The 17,787-nt window shown below is 49.9% G+C and overlaps 1 protein-coding gene across 3 annotated transcripts in view; it reads right to left on the reverse strand.

The window, feature by feature from the left end:
• The window catches only part of Fcsk (fucose kinase), an 18,743-nt gene extending 2,757 nt beyond the window's left edge, over positions 1–15,986 (reverse strand). The window contains exons 1-20 of one of the 3 annotated variants that reach the window (XM_055621478.1): positions 15,937–15,986; positions 13,701–13,834; positions 13,223–13,374; positions 11,957–12,007; positions 9,750–9,875; positions 9,162–9,234; positions 8,560–8,657; positions 8,130–8,210; positions 7,490–7,609; positions 7,188–7,359; positions 6,242–6,354; positions 4,785–4,886; positions 4,504–4,674; positions 4,042–4,106; positions 3,320–3,690; positions 2,148–2,358; positions 1,828–1,994; positions 1,525–1,746; positions 1,037–1,180; positions 767–886 (exon numbers count right to left, since the gene is read on the reverse strand). In XM_055621478.1, coding sequence (XP_055477453.1) covers positions 767–886; positions 1,037–1,180; positions 1,525–1,746; positions 1,828–1,994; positions 2,148–2,358; positions 3,320–3,690; positions 4,042–4,106; positions 4,504–4,674; positions 4,785–4,886; positions 6,242–6,354; positions 7,188–7,359; positions 7,490–7,609; positions 8,130–8,210; positions 8,560–8,657; positions 9,162–9,234; positions 9,750–9,875; positions 11,957–12,007; positions 13,223–13,374; positions 13,701–13,782 — 2,641 coding nt within the window. In that variant the 5' untranslated portion in view covers positions 13,783–13,834; positions 15,937–15,986. Of the gene's footprint in view, positions 1–766; positions 887–1,036; positions 1,181–1,524; positions 1,747–1,827; positions 1,995–2,147; positions 2,359–3,319; positions 3,691–4,041; positions 4,107–4,503; positions 4,675–4,784; positions 4,887–6,241; positions 6,355–7,187; positions 7,360–7,489; positions 7,610–7,908; positions 8,030–8,129; positions 8,211–8,559; positions 8,658–9,161; positions 9,235–9,749; positions 9,876–11,956; positions 12,008–13,222; positions 13,375–13,700; positions 13,835–15,936 lie in introns of those variants that run through there. The other 2 variants (XM_055621479.1, XM_055621480.1) reach the window with 2 other exon arrangements.
• Positions 15,987–17,787: the final 1,801 nt, after the last annotated feature.

Here is a 17,787-nt window from a genome sequence, read left to right on the forward strand (position 1 = left end):
TTGGAGAAGACTCCATGATACCCATATATCTTTAAGCCAGTTTCCTTCAAATTATACCCGAGATGAGACCCCTGGGTGAGCAGAACAGTCTAGGATCTAGAACCAGGCAAATACTCAGCTTCCAAGTGCCATATGGCCAGGAGGAGGTCTGTGCCAAGAACATCTCAGAGTGTGGCATTAGCTGGGTTCTCAATGTTCCACGGTGGGGCACAAATGTTCATAGCCCAAAAGCATGACAAGTTGCCAGAAAGGCAGGTCCACCCTCCATTCCAAACCCACATCTGCCTCAGGTTCTGAAGGACAGCCTGGAGCGGGTACCATTTGACCACAGGTACTCAATAACAAAAGAAAGGTGTGATTGTGGCTGGAGAGAGGGCTCAGCAGTTAAGAGCATTTACTTTCAGAGTACCAGTTCAGTTTCTACTACCCCTATGATGACTCATTTCCACCTGCTAACGCCAGCTCCAGGGACTCCAGCACCCCCTTCTGCCTTCCAGGGGCCCCCAGACAAGGTGCACTTACATACACGTGGGCAAACACTCATACACATAAATCGAAAGGAGAAATAGCTTCCAGCCCTCAAGGAGTAATTCATGGGACGTTAGCCCCTTTGAGATAAAGCATTGCAAGTTGAGAAGCATCAGAAATCAAAGTGTTAGGAAACTATGACCATTTTAAAGAAAAACGGTTATCTGGCTACTGGTAAGTCTAGGGACGCACACGGTCTATGGAAGATGTCTGTCCACCACCCTGGGCCACTTCGTACCTGTGGTGAGCACCTGCTCTAGGTGCAACACTGCGTGGATCAGGGCCTCTGTGCCCACTGCCTGGCCCGCAGCCCGCTGCAAGGCAGCCAGGGCGGCCCCTGCCAGGATGCTGCTGGTGCCTGCAGAACACAGAGGAAGGCACCAGTCACGAGCCACTCTGCCCAGTCCCACCCCACTCTTCCTGCTTCACAGGGGCCAGGGACCAGGACCACAAGAAAGACTGAAGAGCTGAGAAAAAAGGTGACAGCAGGGCACCAGGGCTTACTCACCGAGACCGGAGCCATGCGGCAGCTCCGACCAGGTATGCAGCTCAAAGCCACCACTGAAGGAGCGCAACAACTGCTCACGCAGAGGGACCTTTGAGTGGACGTGCACAATCCCCGCACAGATAAAGGCTGCCTTCAGCAAGGCCCCTGAGGGATGAGCACAAAGGAAGGAATTACACTCCTGGGCCACCACTTAGCCCACCACCGTGCAATTTCCCAGCCCAAGATGGAGCTTCTCTGGTAGGACAGTGCAGGCCCATCCTCAAACCATAAGAAAAGGCATCTAGGCTCTCTACCACAGGCAAATATGTAACTTCTTTGTCTTGTGCCAGTCTGTACCTAAGAAGGGAGACAGGGCTCCTCAAACATACTGGCTATCCCTAAGGTGCTCAATGGTTTGCAGTCCTCTGTGGACAGATCTCCAAGTTCTGGCCCCATCTCAGCTGGCTGTGGCTGCCATCCCTCCTTGACGATGCCCTACTTGTCCTGACCTGGGGCGTGAGGCTGGCAGTAATCTTGCAGGTCATCCAGGCTCTGGCACACTATCTTCAGGGTCATCTCATCCTGTCGAGGCCCCACTGCCAGCCACAGCTCAGGCTCCAGGATGCGGCGCGCCTTGGCCCCGATGGGCCGGTGGCCATCCACCCGCACAGCCAGGCCCAACACTGCTCCCCCAAGCTCATAGGCAATGGGTGGCGTGTCACTCCAGCCCCCTATAGCAGTTGAACAGAGTGTCACAGAGCCTGCTGGCCTGGCTCTGAGGAGGTTCCCAATACCTCACCCAACAAACTCACCAGAGAAATCTACACGGGCTGGACACTCGGTCAGCACCCACTGCCCGGGTGCTGGGAGCGCCACTGGCTGGGTGCAGACAAAGTGCCGAGCAGTCATCACAGCCTGGCGGATCAGGATCTGCTCAGCCCCCTCATAATGGCGGGCAGCTCGTACCAGCAAGGCGGGCCTGACAGGAAGGTAGACAGATGGTCACATGGAGCCCCACGCCAGGGCTAGATTGCTTGTCATGGTCAATCTGAATGCCCTCTCTGAACTTCCACTATCAGGAGATCCTTCCCTAGATGGCTTCTCAGTGGGTTCTAATTTGATTAACACCCACCTGGTCAGCCACTTTTCTCTTTCCTGGGCGAGTGCCTCTACACCCTTCATCAGGTCTCCGCACTCCAAGTATGAGAAAGGCTGAATCCACTCAGGGTTGGCAGCTGGCCCACTGCGCAAGCCTCCTCGGCCCTCTGCCATGCAGCCCAGTACATCTGCCACACAAGCCAGAGCTCGGGCTGCCACCCCAGGGTCTTCTGCCCCAGCTGCAACTGGAGAGAGAGAAAGAGAGAGAGAGATAGAGAAAGAAAGAGAAAGAAAGGAAGGAAGGAAGGAAGGAAGGAAGGAAGGAAGGAAGGAAGGAAGGAAGGAAAAAGAAAAGAAAGCGTTCAGGATTGGGTCAGTGAGATAGTGAGATGGCCTGGGATAAGTCTACTGGCTGCCAAACCTGACATCCCGAATCCAATCCCTGGCAGCCACATGGTGAAAGGAGAAAGCAGGCTGTCCTCTAATCCTACATGCACATACGTCTACACGTGCGCATGCACATGCACAAATAGTGGGGGGGGGGGGCGTACAAGACAGGGTTTCTCTCTGTAGCCCTGGCTATCCTAGAACTTGCTCTGTAGACTAGGCAGGCTGGCCTCAAACTCAGAGAGATCTGTCTGCCTCTGCCTCTGCCTCTGCCTCCAGAGTGCTGGGATTAAAGGCACACACCATCACGGCCCTGCTTAAACTCTTAAAAAAAAAAAAAAAAAGAGTTCAGAAAGAATGCAGAGGTCAAACCACCTGGGTTCAAAAGTCTCAACTTGTTGTATGGCTATGGGTGAGTGACTTAAATTAAGGCATGGTTCCAATCTTCTCAGGGCCACTAATGAGTCACTTTCTATGAGGCTAAGGCTCTGAGCCACCAGGCCATATGGCCCATCTACGGTGTGGGAGTGCTGCCTGTATGCCAGGTCCCTGCTGGAGCTTTGCACCCCCATCCCGGCACTCAGTACAGAACACACAGCCCTGTAGATTCTGTAAGGACCCAGAGGCTTAGCAACCGGGCTTCCACCTCCCACTGAAAGCCCTGCTAACAAGGATGAAGTTTCCTAGAAAAGAAAACTCCAGTGTCTCTTCCATTTTAGAATCACGTGGCTCCCTAGTCCTTTCAACTAATGGCCCAGATAGCAGGCAGGGCAAGAGACCATAGTCTAGCTCCTTAGTATTGACACCCAGCACACTCACCCTTGTCCAGCGTGGCTAGCAGGGGCCCAGAGCAACCCTCACCGACAGCAGCCCGGATCAGTGGACGCAAGCAGAGGTCCTGCCGGGCCTCTAGCACATGCCGTGCCTTCTGCAAGGCCTGGCAGAAGAACAGATCTCGACGGGAGGCCAGCGTGGCAGCCTGGTCCAGGCAAGGCTGCAGCTGCTCCCAGGACAGGCGCCAAGAGGCTCGCCAGGCCCTCAGGGCCTCACCTCTGTCCCCCTGGGGATGCAGCATCCACAGCACGTCCTTGGGACCCAGGGCCCTCTCGGGGTGGAGCACAGGGAAAAGGCGGGCATTGAGAAGGCATCGATCTGAGGGGGCCGTGTCTGGGTCCCACAGGTCCCAGTCTCTGGGGTGCAGAGAAATGCATTATTAGGAAGAAAGCTAAGGCTCCTGCCTCCTTCCCAAGCCCTGGCCCGTATGTCAACTCATGGGGATGGGACCTTCTCCCTGATGGGCCTTGTCAACTTGCCTAAGATGCTGAAGAGAAAAAATCCCAACGTCTAGACTGACACCACTGCCAGGGATTTAGAGCTGCATGGGGGAGAGCACTGAAGAGAATCCAGCTATTCGAAATTATACCAGCCCTGTCAGGGCGGTACGAGGACTGGACAGGGCTGCTCAGGGACGAGCTTCAAAGAAGGACCCACACTGGCTGCCTCGGCCAGCCGAGGCCTGCCGAAGCAGCTGGCTTACTTACCGAATGCCTGTCTTCTTGAAGAACTCATTCCAGGACATGTTGAGATACATGCCTGGCCCCTGTCTCTGGGGGAAGAGGAAGAAGCAGTCAGGAATGCAGGGGTCTTTGAAAAGGGACTAGGGGACACCAGGCCAGAGGCTGGGGAACAGATGCTCCAAAGGGGACTGGAAAAGAGAGAGACACACACAGGAACACTTTAACACTTCCGCCTACATGCCTAGGATTTAGAGCAGAATCCTGAGTGCTGCTCCTGATGGGGGCCATTACTGAGACCCAAGGCAAGCTACCCCCTCTAAACCTTAGTCACCAGCCTTTAACATGGGATAAAGTTCTCTTAGGTCTATTGAGACATCTGGCCATACCCCCTCCCCAGTCTACCCCTCAGAGACCCCTGTGATAGAACAGAGCCAGACCCCTGAGAGATCCCCGAAGTCTGAAGATGGAGACAAAGCGGATGCCTACTTCCCAGCTGTCCAGACGTCCAGCAAGAGTAAATGCTCGGCTTGGGGAGCCATGCAGCCGCACATGGTGTCCCTGCAGGATGACGTCATAGAGCTCCAGGCCATGAAGCGACTCCGAGTGGGCTGTGTCCAGGCCACTCACAAAGCAGCCAGCGCCGATGTGAATGGGCCCCTGAGGAGAACGGGGCAGGCCTCTTGAGGTGGGGAGCAGGTGCACGGGACATCCAAACAAATGCCGAGCAATGGCACCCCCAACTGCTTCCCCCTGCCGTCAGGGCTCACCCTCAGGTGGCAGTGCTGCAGGACACTCCGAGGCCCCAGCTGTACAGGACCTTCCAGCAGGCAGCTGACCACGGAGCAAGTGGCCTCCAACAGCTGTGGCTCCTGTAAGCCAGGGAAGAAGATCAGGAAAGCTGAAGGCCAGAGGCTACCCTAATTCTCACATGGAAACCAATATCAGGGTGGAAAGTATAGAGACCCACCCCACTCTAGTAACTTCAACCAGCCAGACCTGCTCAACCCCTCCAGACCTGTCCTGGCCCAAGCCAAAGAATTTTCCCATCCAGCCCTCCTGCCCTAAGAGCCTCCTCTAATGCCATCTGTCCAGCCCCGCCCCCATCACAGCACTGACCCAGACCCACGTGTGTCTGTCTCCTCAGGGACCCTGCAGAAACTCTTCCCTCGCTTCCATTTAGCCACTCCCTGGCTTAGCTTTTCTAGCCCCTAGGATAGCTGAGTGTGGTGGCCAAGCTTTTGATCCCAGAGGCAGAGGCAGGAGGATCTCTGTGAGCTTAAGGTCAGAGGATACACAGAGGAACATTGTTTCAAGAAAATAAAACAACAAACAAGTTCAAAGTCTGACCACTGGATTGCTCAGGGGTGACGGCATGTGTTGCCAAGCCTGATGACCAGAGCTTGATCCCTGAGACTCAAATAGGAAGGAACTGACTCTTGCCCTCTGACTTTCACGTGTGTGCTAACGCATGTGCACACGCACACACACACAAATAAAATGTAAGGGCTGGAGAAATAGCTCAGTGATTAAGAGCACTATCTGCTCTTTCAAAGGACCTGGGTTCAATTCCGAGCACCCACATGGCAGCTCGTAACTATCTATAACTCCTGTTCCAGGGAACCGACACTCTTACACATGCAGACAAAACACCAATGTACATTAAAAAAAAAAAAAGTAAATACAATAAATAAACAAAATGTAAAAAATTAAGCCTTGCCGGACGTGGTGAACGTCCCAGCTCTTGGGAGGCAGAGGCAGGCAGATCACTGTGAGTTCAAGGCCAACATGGTCTACAAAGCAAGTCCAGGACAGCCAAGGCTACACAGAAAAACCCTGTCTCAAAAAACAAAACAAAACAAACAAACAGAAAGTCTTAATTTCAAAATTCAAGATCATCTGGACAATGGTGGCATTCTGGAGACAGAGGCAGTCTGACCAGCCTAGTCTGTATCCAGTTCCAGGACAGCCAAGGCTAAAAAATCCCTGTGGCACATGGGGAGGGTTCAAGGTCATCTTTGAGACATATCAAGTTTGAGGTCAGCCTGAGTCACATGAGACCCTGTCTCAAAAAAAAAAAAATTAATAATTAACTAAAATAGAGGTAACAGCTTAACTGATAGATAAACTGTTTCAAGCACAGGGTATTTTTTTTTTCTCTACAACCCACATCTCCTTTGACCTCAAGTACCCAGCAGGCACCCATTAAGGGGAAGGCAGGTCTCACCTCCACCTGGGAGTGGATGATCTGGGCCACAGCAACCCCAGGCATTGTGAGGCTGTGCAGGAACTCGGTGGCATCAGCAGTCAAATAGCTGTAGCCGCCATCAGGGACATACACTGCAAAGACATAAGTATGGATCCGGAGGCCTTAAGAGATGGCTCAGTTGTTGAGAGTACATACTGTTCTTACACGGAACTGAAGGTTGATTCCCAGCATCCTTATCAGGCAGCTCACAACCACCTGTAACTCCAGCTGCAGGGGGTCCAACACCTTCTTCTGGCCTCTTAGGGCACCCATACCCACATGTACATAAAACAGGCAGACACACAAATATACATATTTTTTTAAATTACAAAATAAATCTTAGCCAGGTGTGGTGGTGTACACCTGTAATCCCAGCACCTGGGAAGCAGAGGCAGGTGGATCTCTGTGAGTTTGAGGAGAGCCTGGTCTACAAAGTGAGTCCAGGAGAGCCAAGGCTACACAGAGAAATCCTATCTCAGAAAACAAAACAACAAAAAATAAATAAATAAATAAATAAATAAATAAACAAACAAACCACTTAAAAAAAAAAGCATTGACCACAACCGTGTGCCTACTACAGCTCCAGCACAAGGTCAGGTGGTCGGGTGGTCCGGTGGTCAGGTTGCTGCCAGCAGACATCCTCACTAGACACTAGAAAGGCGGGCGTTGGGGTGAGGCACTTGGGCCAATGACAAGGCTGAGGTTCTGAGCATATGTAACCTGTCCCAGACCCACAGCTAGCAAGCAGACACACTGGGAAAGGAGCCAAAGAAAGAGACAAGAGGAAGACAGGAAAAGGAAGTATCTTGGTAGGAAAGCTATGGATGGGGAGAGCATAACTGTCCAGTCTAGGAGCTAGCCTTCCTAGTCCACAGCACAGGGGGCAGCTTTCTCTCTCCCCTACAGGGCAATAAGAAATACCCACCCATAGTGAGGGGCTGATCTCGAAGCTCCCTCCACAGCTGGGCCCGGGCTCCTTTCAGGTAACCTGCTACATCCATGTCACCTTGCCCCAGCTCCGGGGGCCGCCCAGCCAGGAAGCTCTCCCTGCTCACGTTTCGAGCCATGCAGAGCAGGATGTCGAAAAACAGAGACAGCTGGGAGAGGGTGAGAAGCATAGCTATTGTCATCTGCAGAGATGCTGACCCAGAAAGGAGAAGAGGCCGGCCTGAGGTCACGCTGCATGTCACCCTGAGCCAGGAGACCCAGTTGCCTTCCCTTAGTCACCTTCACAGGCTGGGCTCCAGAGTCCAAGCCCATATAGGTGCAGGCGTCCAGGGGTGGGCTCACGTGGGTGGCCAGCAGGTGCTCGGCAGTTTCCACAGAGAAGAAGACAACTCCAGAGACCTGGGGGGGGACCCACAAGGCTCAAGTGGGGAGAGCCTAGTGTCAAGCTCAGGCATGAACCGAGGATGGCACATCTAGACGTGCCAAACAAGGTGAGGGTCTATAAAAGGCATGGACTTTCTAGGCCACCCCAGATCCCAAATTCCAGGTTTGGGCAGCTCCTACCAAAATGCCTTAAAGAACCCCCTTAACTATCAGGTCTCTTGTCAAACCCAATCCACACCCTTTCCCAACACTCCTACCCACACCCATCCACGCTGCTTCTAGTCTCTTTCTACTGCATTCCTTAACTTGCTCACATCTGGCAGCTTTCTGGCACAGGGCAAGACCCTCAACTTCCACATGCTCCATAGACTTGGGCCCCATCCACTCTCCTGAATGTCTCTTTAGCTTCTGGTTCAAGCTTGGCCTGGAATCATCTAAAAAGAGTGGGGCTCTTCCCCATAAAGAAAGGGAAATTACCCCTCTCCTATTCCCCAAAATCCCCAAGATCCCTCACCCCAAGCTCAGGGAATCATACCAGTGGTACCAGGCCGTCGGGCCCTATACACTGTTGTAGCTCCGCCTTTGTTCCCTGGTAGTAAATGTCCAAAACAAAGCCCTGTAGGGAGGGGTGGAACAGAATTAGGGACAGGAGCAAGAGAGGACCAGAAATTGGGTACAGCTGTGAGGGTCAGCACATGATCTCCAAGTGAGAAGATGCAAGTTTGGCAGGTACCAGTGAGGTACCAGTATCTGTGAGGACAAAAGCACCTTTTCAAGGCTGAGGGCCGCTTTAATTGTCGTCACAGCCTTGGTACCTGAGCACATATCCAGGCAAGCAAGCATCATCGGTGGGATACCATAAAACAGAACTCAGGCTCGAGACCACAGGACTCAAGGCCAGAGCACGGGACTGGAAAAGCGCCCCTGTCGCAGGGCAGCTCAGCTGTTCCGGGAGTAATTAATACCTGCGAGTCAGTGAGGTAGACACCATGGTTCAGAGCATAGGCCAGACTCCCAGGAAAGGCGATCACTCTGGTTCCCCGGAAGCCATCCCAACGGATCCCTAGAAGGTGGCACAATCAGGGTGGCAAGGTAGGGAGACGCAGACACGAGGAAAGAAGAGCCCAGAGCTGGGGCATCTGGGTAACTCCAAAAGGGCAATATAAGTTTCCAAGGCCAAGCGGGAAAACTTAAATGGCAAGCCCTTTCTCCCCTAAAGTTCTTCCACAAAGCACTGTGAGCCAAAAGGTGGGGCAGTTCTGACCATTCCGATTTGTCCCCTGCCCCGCATAGTGTGTAAGAACTCACTATAGCTTGAACTTGCTGCAACCTTCCTATCCAAATCCCACCCCGCCCCCGCATCCCCCAGTTCTAGAATTATTGGCATGAGACACTACAATCAGCTACCAAGTCTTCAGAGGGGCAGACGGAGGCCCAACAAGAGCAATGGTCTGGCCTATGCTTCCTTTATAAATAGGCTGCGGGAGCTGGAGCAGGATGGGCTACGGAGGAAGAGCCAGCCTTAGGTGTTGAGAGGGAAGATGCTCCCAGGCCGCCCCATGCTCACCAGGGTTTGGAGGAACAGACAGAAGCATGTCGGTACTGCAGACCCACACACCTGGTGGGGAACCCGGACCCAGCTGCAGGAGATGAGGTGGGATGTGGGAAGAGAGAAGAGAGTGCCCCACGCCTTTCTCCGCCCTTTCATCCCCCCCCCCATGTTAGCTTGCTCTGTGTGCTCTTCACCCCTGGGTTGGCTTGTTCTGTTGCTCTTCCAGACACTTAGTCTGCTGCTGAAGTATTAGGGCTTCTTCTCAGGTGCCATGATGTCAATGTTGACCCCCTTCCCACTCAGCTTTCTGCCATGCTTATTTGTTTTGTTTGTTTGTTTGGGGTTTTTGTTATGTTTTTTTTTTTATTTTTTTGAGACAGAGTCTCACAGTGTAGGGCTAGAACTCAGAAATACAACTGACTCTGCTCCTAAGAGCTGAGATTAAAGGCACACATCACCATACCTGGCCCCAAAACTAACTGCTTGAAGTTTTAGCCATGCTCACCACAGACCGTTCTTTCTGGGGTTCCCCATTTGAGCCAGAGGGACCCTCTCTGGTGGCTCATCTGAGGTGGCCCAGTCTGGCCGACTACCTGGCCTTACCCGGTGGGTCATGATATCCAACAGGCAGTCCAGGTTGCAAACCAAGGCCTCCACAGGGGCCTGTGGGTTCTCCACGGGGAGGCAAGTGAAAGCCCTGCCACAGTCGTCAAAGGGGAAGTCTCGGCCCTAGGTGGGGGAAGGAGAACCTCATGAGAAGCAGTCCGCAACCTCCGCTGTACGGGGGCATCAGGCATTAGGAGGTGGTTAAAAAAAGTGTCATAGTGATGGCTCTTCTTTGAATTTTTACAATTAACATGATTACTGTGCAAAATCAGAAAATGTGTATATCCAAAAGGAAAAAAAAACCATCCCCGGGAACGCCAAGCACTGCCCTCATCTTGCCGTGTACCCTACCGAATTTCCATTTATATTTCTGTTGCAAGCCTTGAGTGTGTGCACACATGTGCATACTCGAATGTGCCACAAGGCAGGTAATGGAGGTCAAAGGAAAGGATCTGCTCTCTGCTTCTACCACGGGGTCTTGAGGCTCAAAGTTAGCTTTGGCAGAAGGTGCCGTCACCTCTGAGCCATCTCACTCGCCTTTCATTCATACTTTTTCTAAGTCTTGTTGTTTTTTTTTTTTTAACATACACAAGCTGATCAGGCATGACAGCACACACCGTCAATCCCAGCGCTTGAGAGCCAGAGACGGGTGGATCTCTGTGAGTCTGAGGCCAGCCTGGTCTACATAACGAGTTGCAGGCCAGCCAGGGTGACACAGTGAAGACCCTGTCTCAAAATAAATAAATAATAAACAAATAATAATAAAAAAATAAATAAAAGCATAAAGCTCAATAAACTAGAGATGTGAGAGGGTTGGCAGTCACTTGTCCAGCATACACAGAGCCCTAGATGTAAACCCCGGCGTCATATAAACTGGGCAGGGTGACACAAGCCTGTAACCCCAGCCCTGGGGAAGTCTGTTGGAGCAAGCCAAGGCTACATGAGGCCCTGCTTATCTATATGTGCATCAAGTACATGCAGGTGCCTGCAGAGGCCAAAAGAGGGCATGGAACTCTGAAACCGCAACTCTAGGTGGTGGTGAGCCGCCCAGTGTGCACGCTGTATACTGAACCTAGATTTCCGCAAGGGTAGCAAGCACTCTTAACCGCTAAGCCATCTCTCCAACCCCATTTTCCTTCTGACCTCCACCTGTGTGTACACACATACACATATACATACAGAATAAAAAAATAAAAGCTTTAGACATGTAATAATAATCTCAAAAAGAAAGCTTATGCTGAAAAGGCAGGAACAGGGTTGGAGAGATGACTCAGTGGTTAAGAGTACTTGCTGCTCTTACAAAGGACTCAGGTTCATTCCTAGCACCCACACTCTGGTAACCAACACACTGGCCCACACCTCCTGTAACTCTAGTTCTTACAGGACCCTGATGCCCTCTTCTACCCTCTTCTGGCCTCTGTGAGTGCTGCATGCACATAATGTACATACAGACAAGCAGGAGCACATACATACACATACATAAAATAAACAAGGAAAGGCAGAAGTAACAGCAGAAAGACTTACACACAGTCCAGAATGTTTAAAACTGGAAAAATTTAAGATTGGCAACTATAGCAGTAACAATACTACGGCTATTTGCAAAATATTAGCACCGGGGGGTACCTGGACAAAGAGAAAATCTCTCTGTATTATTTCTTACATGCAGATTTTTATCTTCATGAAAATTCCTGTTAGGAACTGGTTTCTCAGGATTGAATCCAGGCTGTCAGGCTTGGCACTGGGACTCTTTGCTCATTGAGCCATCTTCTCAGCCCCCATGGACCTCTTTCTTTTGTTTTTTTATTATTATGTGTGTGTGTATGTGCATGTGTTTTGCATGCACATGTGTCTGCTGTTGCGTAAGTCCTTCTCTGCTCCTGGGGATTACATGCATACAAAGCCATACCCAGCTTTTGCATGGATGTTGGGGATTTGAACTCAGGTCTTCGCATTTACACAGTAAATGCTCTTAGGCCCTGAGCTTTCTCTCCATCTCCAGATGGACCTTTTAATTTGCCTAAAATACATATCTAACTAGCTCCCAATTTCCAGATGTTTCATTTCTTCATTTCATTCAGATCCCTCTGGATTTGCTCAATGAGCACCTTGCACACACACAATGGTAGAATACCCCTAAATCCCATCCAGTCGACAGAACCAAGATTCTGCCCCTCTGCACAGCCCACACCCTGAATTCCACTTACCATGTGCAAGATGAGAATCCGAGCCGAGTGCAGAACATCAGATGTGACCACCTGTCAAGAGAAGGAGTGCCTTCTCTTGAGTCCTTGGGTGATGGCACCTCGAGAACAATACCCTCTTGCCCAGGGAAGGACTCCAACACAAGTACCAAAGGGAAAAAAGGCAAGAGCAAGACCAGTGAAGATGCCAGGCATGGTGGCACATGCCTTTAATCCCAGTGCTTGAGAGACAAAAGAAGGCCTATCTGTGAGTTCATAGTAGGCCTGGTCTACATAGTGAGATCCAGGACAGCCAGGGCTACATAGAGAGACACTGTCTCAATGAATGAACAAACGAATGAATAGATAGATGGATGGATGGATGGACGATTAAATGATAATTTGAAAAAAGACAATGAACACAGGCAAGGGACAGCCTGCCAAGCAGCCATCCACTTGGACCACCTCCTTGACTTGACTTATTTGAAGGCGAGGCAACAGGCTGCAATTGGAGTCCAGATGAGCTGGGGGCTGCCAGCTCCAATAGCAACTACAGTACTCCCATTCCTTGCCAACTCCTCCTCCATGGCTGGAGTGTGGGTGTGGCTAGGACCACCCTCCTCCTCCATGCATTTGTGCTAAGCAGGCAAAGCTACCAAGTAAAACAGCCAGCAGACACAGCCTATGAGAAACACTGATTCATAGCCGGTCAAGGCAGGCCACATGCCTTATGGGAATGAAAGTACAAACTGGCAAGACCTATGATGTTTTGTTTGTTTTGTTTTAGAGACAAGTTCTCAATATGTAGCCCTTGCTGGCAGGAACTCAGACTTCCTACACTGGCCTTGAACTCAAGAGATCCACCTGCCTCTGCCTCCCAAGCACTGGGATCACAGGTGTGTGCCACCTGGGCCCAGCAAGATCTTTGAACTTTTCCAAGAAAAGCCAGAGAGCACCCTATTAAATACGGAGATACTGCCTCCAAACTTCTGGAGACAAGGTTTTATTTCACTACATAGCCCAGGTTGGCCTTGAGTTTGTGTCAATCCTCCTGCCTCAGCCTTCTGAGTGTTACCATGTCTGGCTTCTGGTTCCTTCTTGCCAAAAACACTCCAAAGACTGGCCGTGCTTTTGCCCTTACCTGGACAGCATGGCAGAGATGAACCTAAAAATCTGAACAGATTGAAAATTAAAAGCCAAATGCTGAAAAGTAGAAAAGGTTTACGTCACAGAAACTACGGGGTTCCAACAGGAACAGGGGCCAGGGGGCGGCAGCTCAGAAGCACTCACGGTAAAGCCAGCTCGGGCACTCAGGTGTTCAGCAGCCACCAGCAGCGCATTGAGAGTGGCTCCTCCACTGCCCACTCGAGTCTGGGGATCCTCCACAGCCAGCAACATCGTTCCAGCAGGAATCTGCTCCCGCTTCTGCCGTACTTCCAGCTCTGTGACCAAAAGAAATGCTGGGAAACCCACAAGTCGCCACCAGCCTGGCCCAGCCCAAAGGACCTGAACGAGCCTGTTAATGGTCATTTGACTTAGCTTTTCACACAGCACGTGGTTAAATCCTAAAGTCTGTGAGGTAAGCACTGTTACCCTCAACTTATAAATAAGAAAACTAAAGGCCAATGACATGACACGTTTATCAAGTCACAAGACTAGAAAGAGAGTCTGTGTTTCAACCCGGGTCTACCAGGCTCCCGGTACAGCAGGGGTCTGGTAAGGGAGAGCGTTCTAGTTTAGGGGAAAGGTGGGAGGGCATGTCACCTACCTCTCTGATAGACCTGGACACTGTCCTTGTACTGGCATGTCAGGATAATGACTGTCCAATCAACGCCCTTTGGCTGCTCCATTCTGACCAAAATAGAGGGGCTTGCTTCCTGAAGCAGCAACGTGTAAGTATTTCTGAAGGACATACAGTTTTATGAATTTTAACACACAAGTATAGATTCTTTTCAAATGTTATTATGTGTCTAAGTGTTTCGCCTGCACGTATGTACTGTACCACATGAGTGCAGTGCCCGGTGCCCTCAGAGGTCAGGGGAGGGTATTATTTCCCCTGAGACTGGAGTTACAGACTGGAGCCAGGTGTGTGTAGGAAATCAAACTAATGTCCTCTGCAAGAGTAACAAGTGTTCTTAACCACTGAGCCATCTCTCCAGCTCCTCCTTATCGGTGACTTTGTTCACTGGACTTTTAAAATGAAAAGCATGACTTTAAATGTCCCTCTCTCCCAAAACAATATGTGGTGCCGGACAGTGGCTGAGTGGGCGACACACTTCCCAGCCTGTCAAGGAAGTCAGAGAATTTTAACCTGGCCCTGTTTAGGAGGGAATGAGGCTCTGAAATAATCTCTGGGTCAAAGGCCCTAGTCCTGGTTAGTTTTAATTGTCAACTTGATAGAACATAGTCACCTGGGAAGAAAGAACCTCAACTAAAGAGTTGCTTCCATCAGATTCCCTTGGGCATGTCTTTGGGAGACTGTTTTGATTGCTGACTGATGTGAGAGGCCCTATTCTGCTGTGTGTGGCCCCATCCTTAGGCAGGTGAACCTGGGTCATATAGGAAAGCCAGCACAGCAAGCAGGAAAGCAAGCCAGCCAGCAGCATTTCCAGGCATTCCTCTACCGTTCCTGACCTGGAAGTATAAGACAAAAAAAAAAAACAAAAAAAAACAACCCTCCCTTTTCTCCCCAGATTGCCTTTGGTAGAGTTTTATCACAGGAAGAGCAAAGCAAACTTAGACAACCATGAACAATAAGAGGGAAAAATCAGAGAAAGACTCAAGAGATCAAGCAAGGCTCAGGGGTATCCCCAGCCAGATCAGCCAAGAGAGTAACTGACACTTGGGGAGTGTTCTCAGGCACCACGCCAAAGCCTCCGTAGGGGTGGCTCAAAGGAGCCACACACCAGCCTTAATAGTTGATCTTATCACACCATACAGATAAAGAAACCTGGGCTTAAAGAGTAAGCAGGCTGCCTAAGGTCATACAGCTAGCCACAAGCAGCTGGGTGTGTCCCCGTGTTTGTGTTCTCAGCCACAGTGAGGAACAGTCCTGAAGTTGGACGTGTCACACGTGGAATTTGCACAGTGATCTTAGAATAGAGAAAATTATTGCAGCAACTTTATTAGCCCAATCCAAGTTGGAATTTTTTGAGTTGAGTTCTGTTTTGTTTTTTAAGAGCCTAAAGGAGCCACACTGGCCTTTAATTCACTATATAGCCAAACATGGCCTCAAACTTCTAAATAAAGGCTTGCACCAACTGAACTAGGTTTTTTGCTTGTTTGGTTGGTTTTCGGGGTTTTGTTTGCTTTCCGGTGCTAGAAATCCTCAGCAAGATTATAGGCTAGTGATCATATCCAGGGACACACACTCATGCACACACTCTCCAAGTACATAGTTTTGAGACAGGCTCTCACTTATGTAGCCCTGGCTGGCCTCAAACTTTCCATCCTCCTGCCTCCACTTCCCATTACTACGTTTACAGGCCTGGGCCACTATACCAGCTCATATATGCTCACTGAAGAAACAAAACAAGCAGGAACTTTTGCACATTTCAGCATTTTTAAAATTTTAAAAGTTAAATGTGGATACGTGAGTGTGTGTCAGTTTGTGTGTGTCAGAGAGAGAGGCCCAGGAAGACTCTAATTTGCGGCTTTCTGAAGAACAGGAGGCAAAAAGAAGTTGGATGGAAGTAAAACCAGGCCGTAAACAATATGTTCAGAAAATGTGTACCTACTGGTTAAACTGAAGCAGAAAAACGACTTAAATCAAAATCGGAACAGCACAGGCATCCAGAACTGCACTGGCTCAAGGGAACGTCCCTCTGTGCGCCTTGCGTCCCCAAGTCGCGGGGCTCTCTCTGCAAAACCCAGTCAAGAGAAAGCTACAGGGCAAGGCTTCCCTGCAGCTAGCTAGCGCTGGCGGCGAGGGCAGAGATCTGGTTGACCCGCAGGAAAGCGCCCAAAACTAGAAAGGGACCGGAGAACCCCGCGGACCCTCATACCTGAGTCCGCTGGACGCTCGCAGAGCCGGCTCATTAACGCGGCTGCGCGTCCCGCGCGGTGCACTCTGGGAAATGGAGTTCTTTCCACCAGAGTTGCCAGAGCCTTGCTGAAGTGAGAAAGTTCTCAAACTAACAGGGAGCGCTCCACCAACTTCCAGAACTACAAGCCCCAGAGAGAACAGGGCTACTTAAAGGCACAGACCCAGTTTTTTTGTTTTGTTTTGTTTTGTTTTGTTTTGTTTTGTTTTGTTTTGTTTTGTTTTGTTTTTGTGACTTGGGGAATAGGGTTTCTCTGTGTAGCCCTGGCTGTCCTGAAGCTCACTCTTTAGCTCCGCCTGCCTCTGCCTCCCAAGTGTTGGGATTAATGGTGTGCACCACCACCACCGGGCTGTAATTTTGACTTTTTAAAAAAGATTTTTAAAAAATATTATTCAGGCTAGAAAGAAGACTCAGAGGTTAAGAGCACTGGGTGCTCTTCCAGAGGTCCTGCGTTCAATTCCCAGCAACCACACTGTGGCTCGTAATCATCTATAATGAGATTTAGTGCCTTCTGCTGGCATGCAATACAGAACAAGGTATATGAAATAAATCTTTTTTAAAAGATTATTATTTAGTGACTGGAGAGATAGCTCTGCGGTTAAGAGCAAGGATTGTTCTTCCAGAGGAACAGGGTTCTATTCAAAGCACCCACATGGCAGCTCACATCTGTCTGTAACTTCAGGATAAAACACCTTCACACAGATATACATTCAGGCAAACCACCAATGCACATAAAAATTAAAATGCAAAATCTATTACTTTTATTATTACCATCTTCACCATCATTTTATGTGCATGAGTGTTTTGCCTGCATATGTGTCTGTGCACCATGAGCATACCAGAAGAGGATGCCAGAAAAAGGTGTTGGATCTCCAGAAACTGGAGTTAAAGACCATCGTGGCCACCATGCAGGTGCTAGGAATCAAACCCAGGTCCTCTAGAAGAGCAGTCATCTGCTGCTCCATCTCTCCAACCTTTATTTTTTTCTGTATTTTAATTTTAATTTTTAGATAGGATCTTCCAGGTTGGCCCTAACTCAGCCTCCAGAGTGTTAGGAATAACTACCATATTCTTCAGATTTCTTTTCAAGACAGGTTTTCTTGTATAGCCCAGGCTGTCACTCTGTAGACCAGGCTGGCCTCAAATGCAGAGATCCACCTGCCTCTGCCTCCCCAAGTGCTGGGATTAAAGGCGTGCTGCCGACACCACCACCACCTGGCTTCTTCAGATATTTTTTCCTTTCCCTTTTTGTTTTTTTTTTTTTTTAATTTTTATTTGTTGGGGCTGGAGAGATGGCTCAGTCGTTAAGAGCACTGTCTTGTCTTCCAAATGGACCCGGGTTCAATTCCCAGCACTCACACGGCAGCTAACAACTGTCTGTAATGCGAATTTCAAAGGATCTTTCACTTTCACACTAATGCACATATAAAGTTAAATAAATCTTTTAAAACTTTTTATTTCTTTGTCCTGGCGGGAGCCATAGCCACTGTTTTTGTAAAGAGCTGTGAAAAAGTACGGATTCACCACTGTTGTTGTAGATGAAACACATGTAGCTAGAATTGGATTGGCCGTTGGGGCGGCGTTTCCCTGTTTTTCTCAGGTGGGTACGTCCGTAAGATCCTTCAACTCTGCAGTAAAAACTTTGCAGCAAAGCTTTACATTGTTTGTCATAGTCCCAAACTGGAAAACACCCCAGTGTCCCTGTCTAGTGTTCTATATTTTATGTGTGTTTTAACAAGAATACAGCTAGCCGGGTAGTGGCGGCGCACGCCTGTAATCCCAGCACTCAGGGAGGCAGAGGCAGGTGGATCT

The sequence above is a fragment of the Psammomys obesus genome, unplaced genomic scaffold, assembly GCF_907164565.1.
Source record: "Psammomys obesus unplaced genomic scaffold, mPsaObe1.curated_primary_1811, whole genome shotgun sequence".
NCBI lineage: Eukaryota > Metazoa > Chordata > Mammalia > Rodentia > Muridae > Psammomys > Psammomys obesus.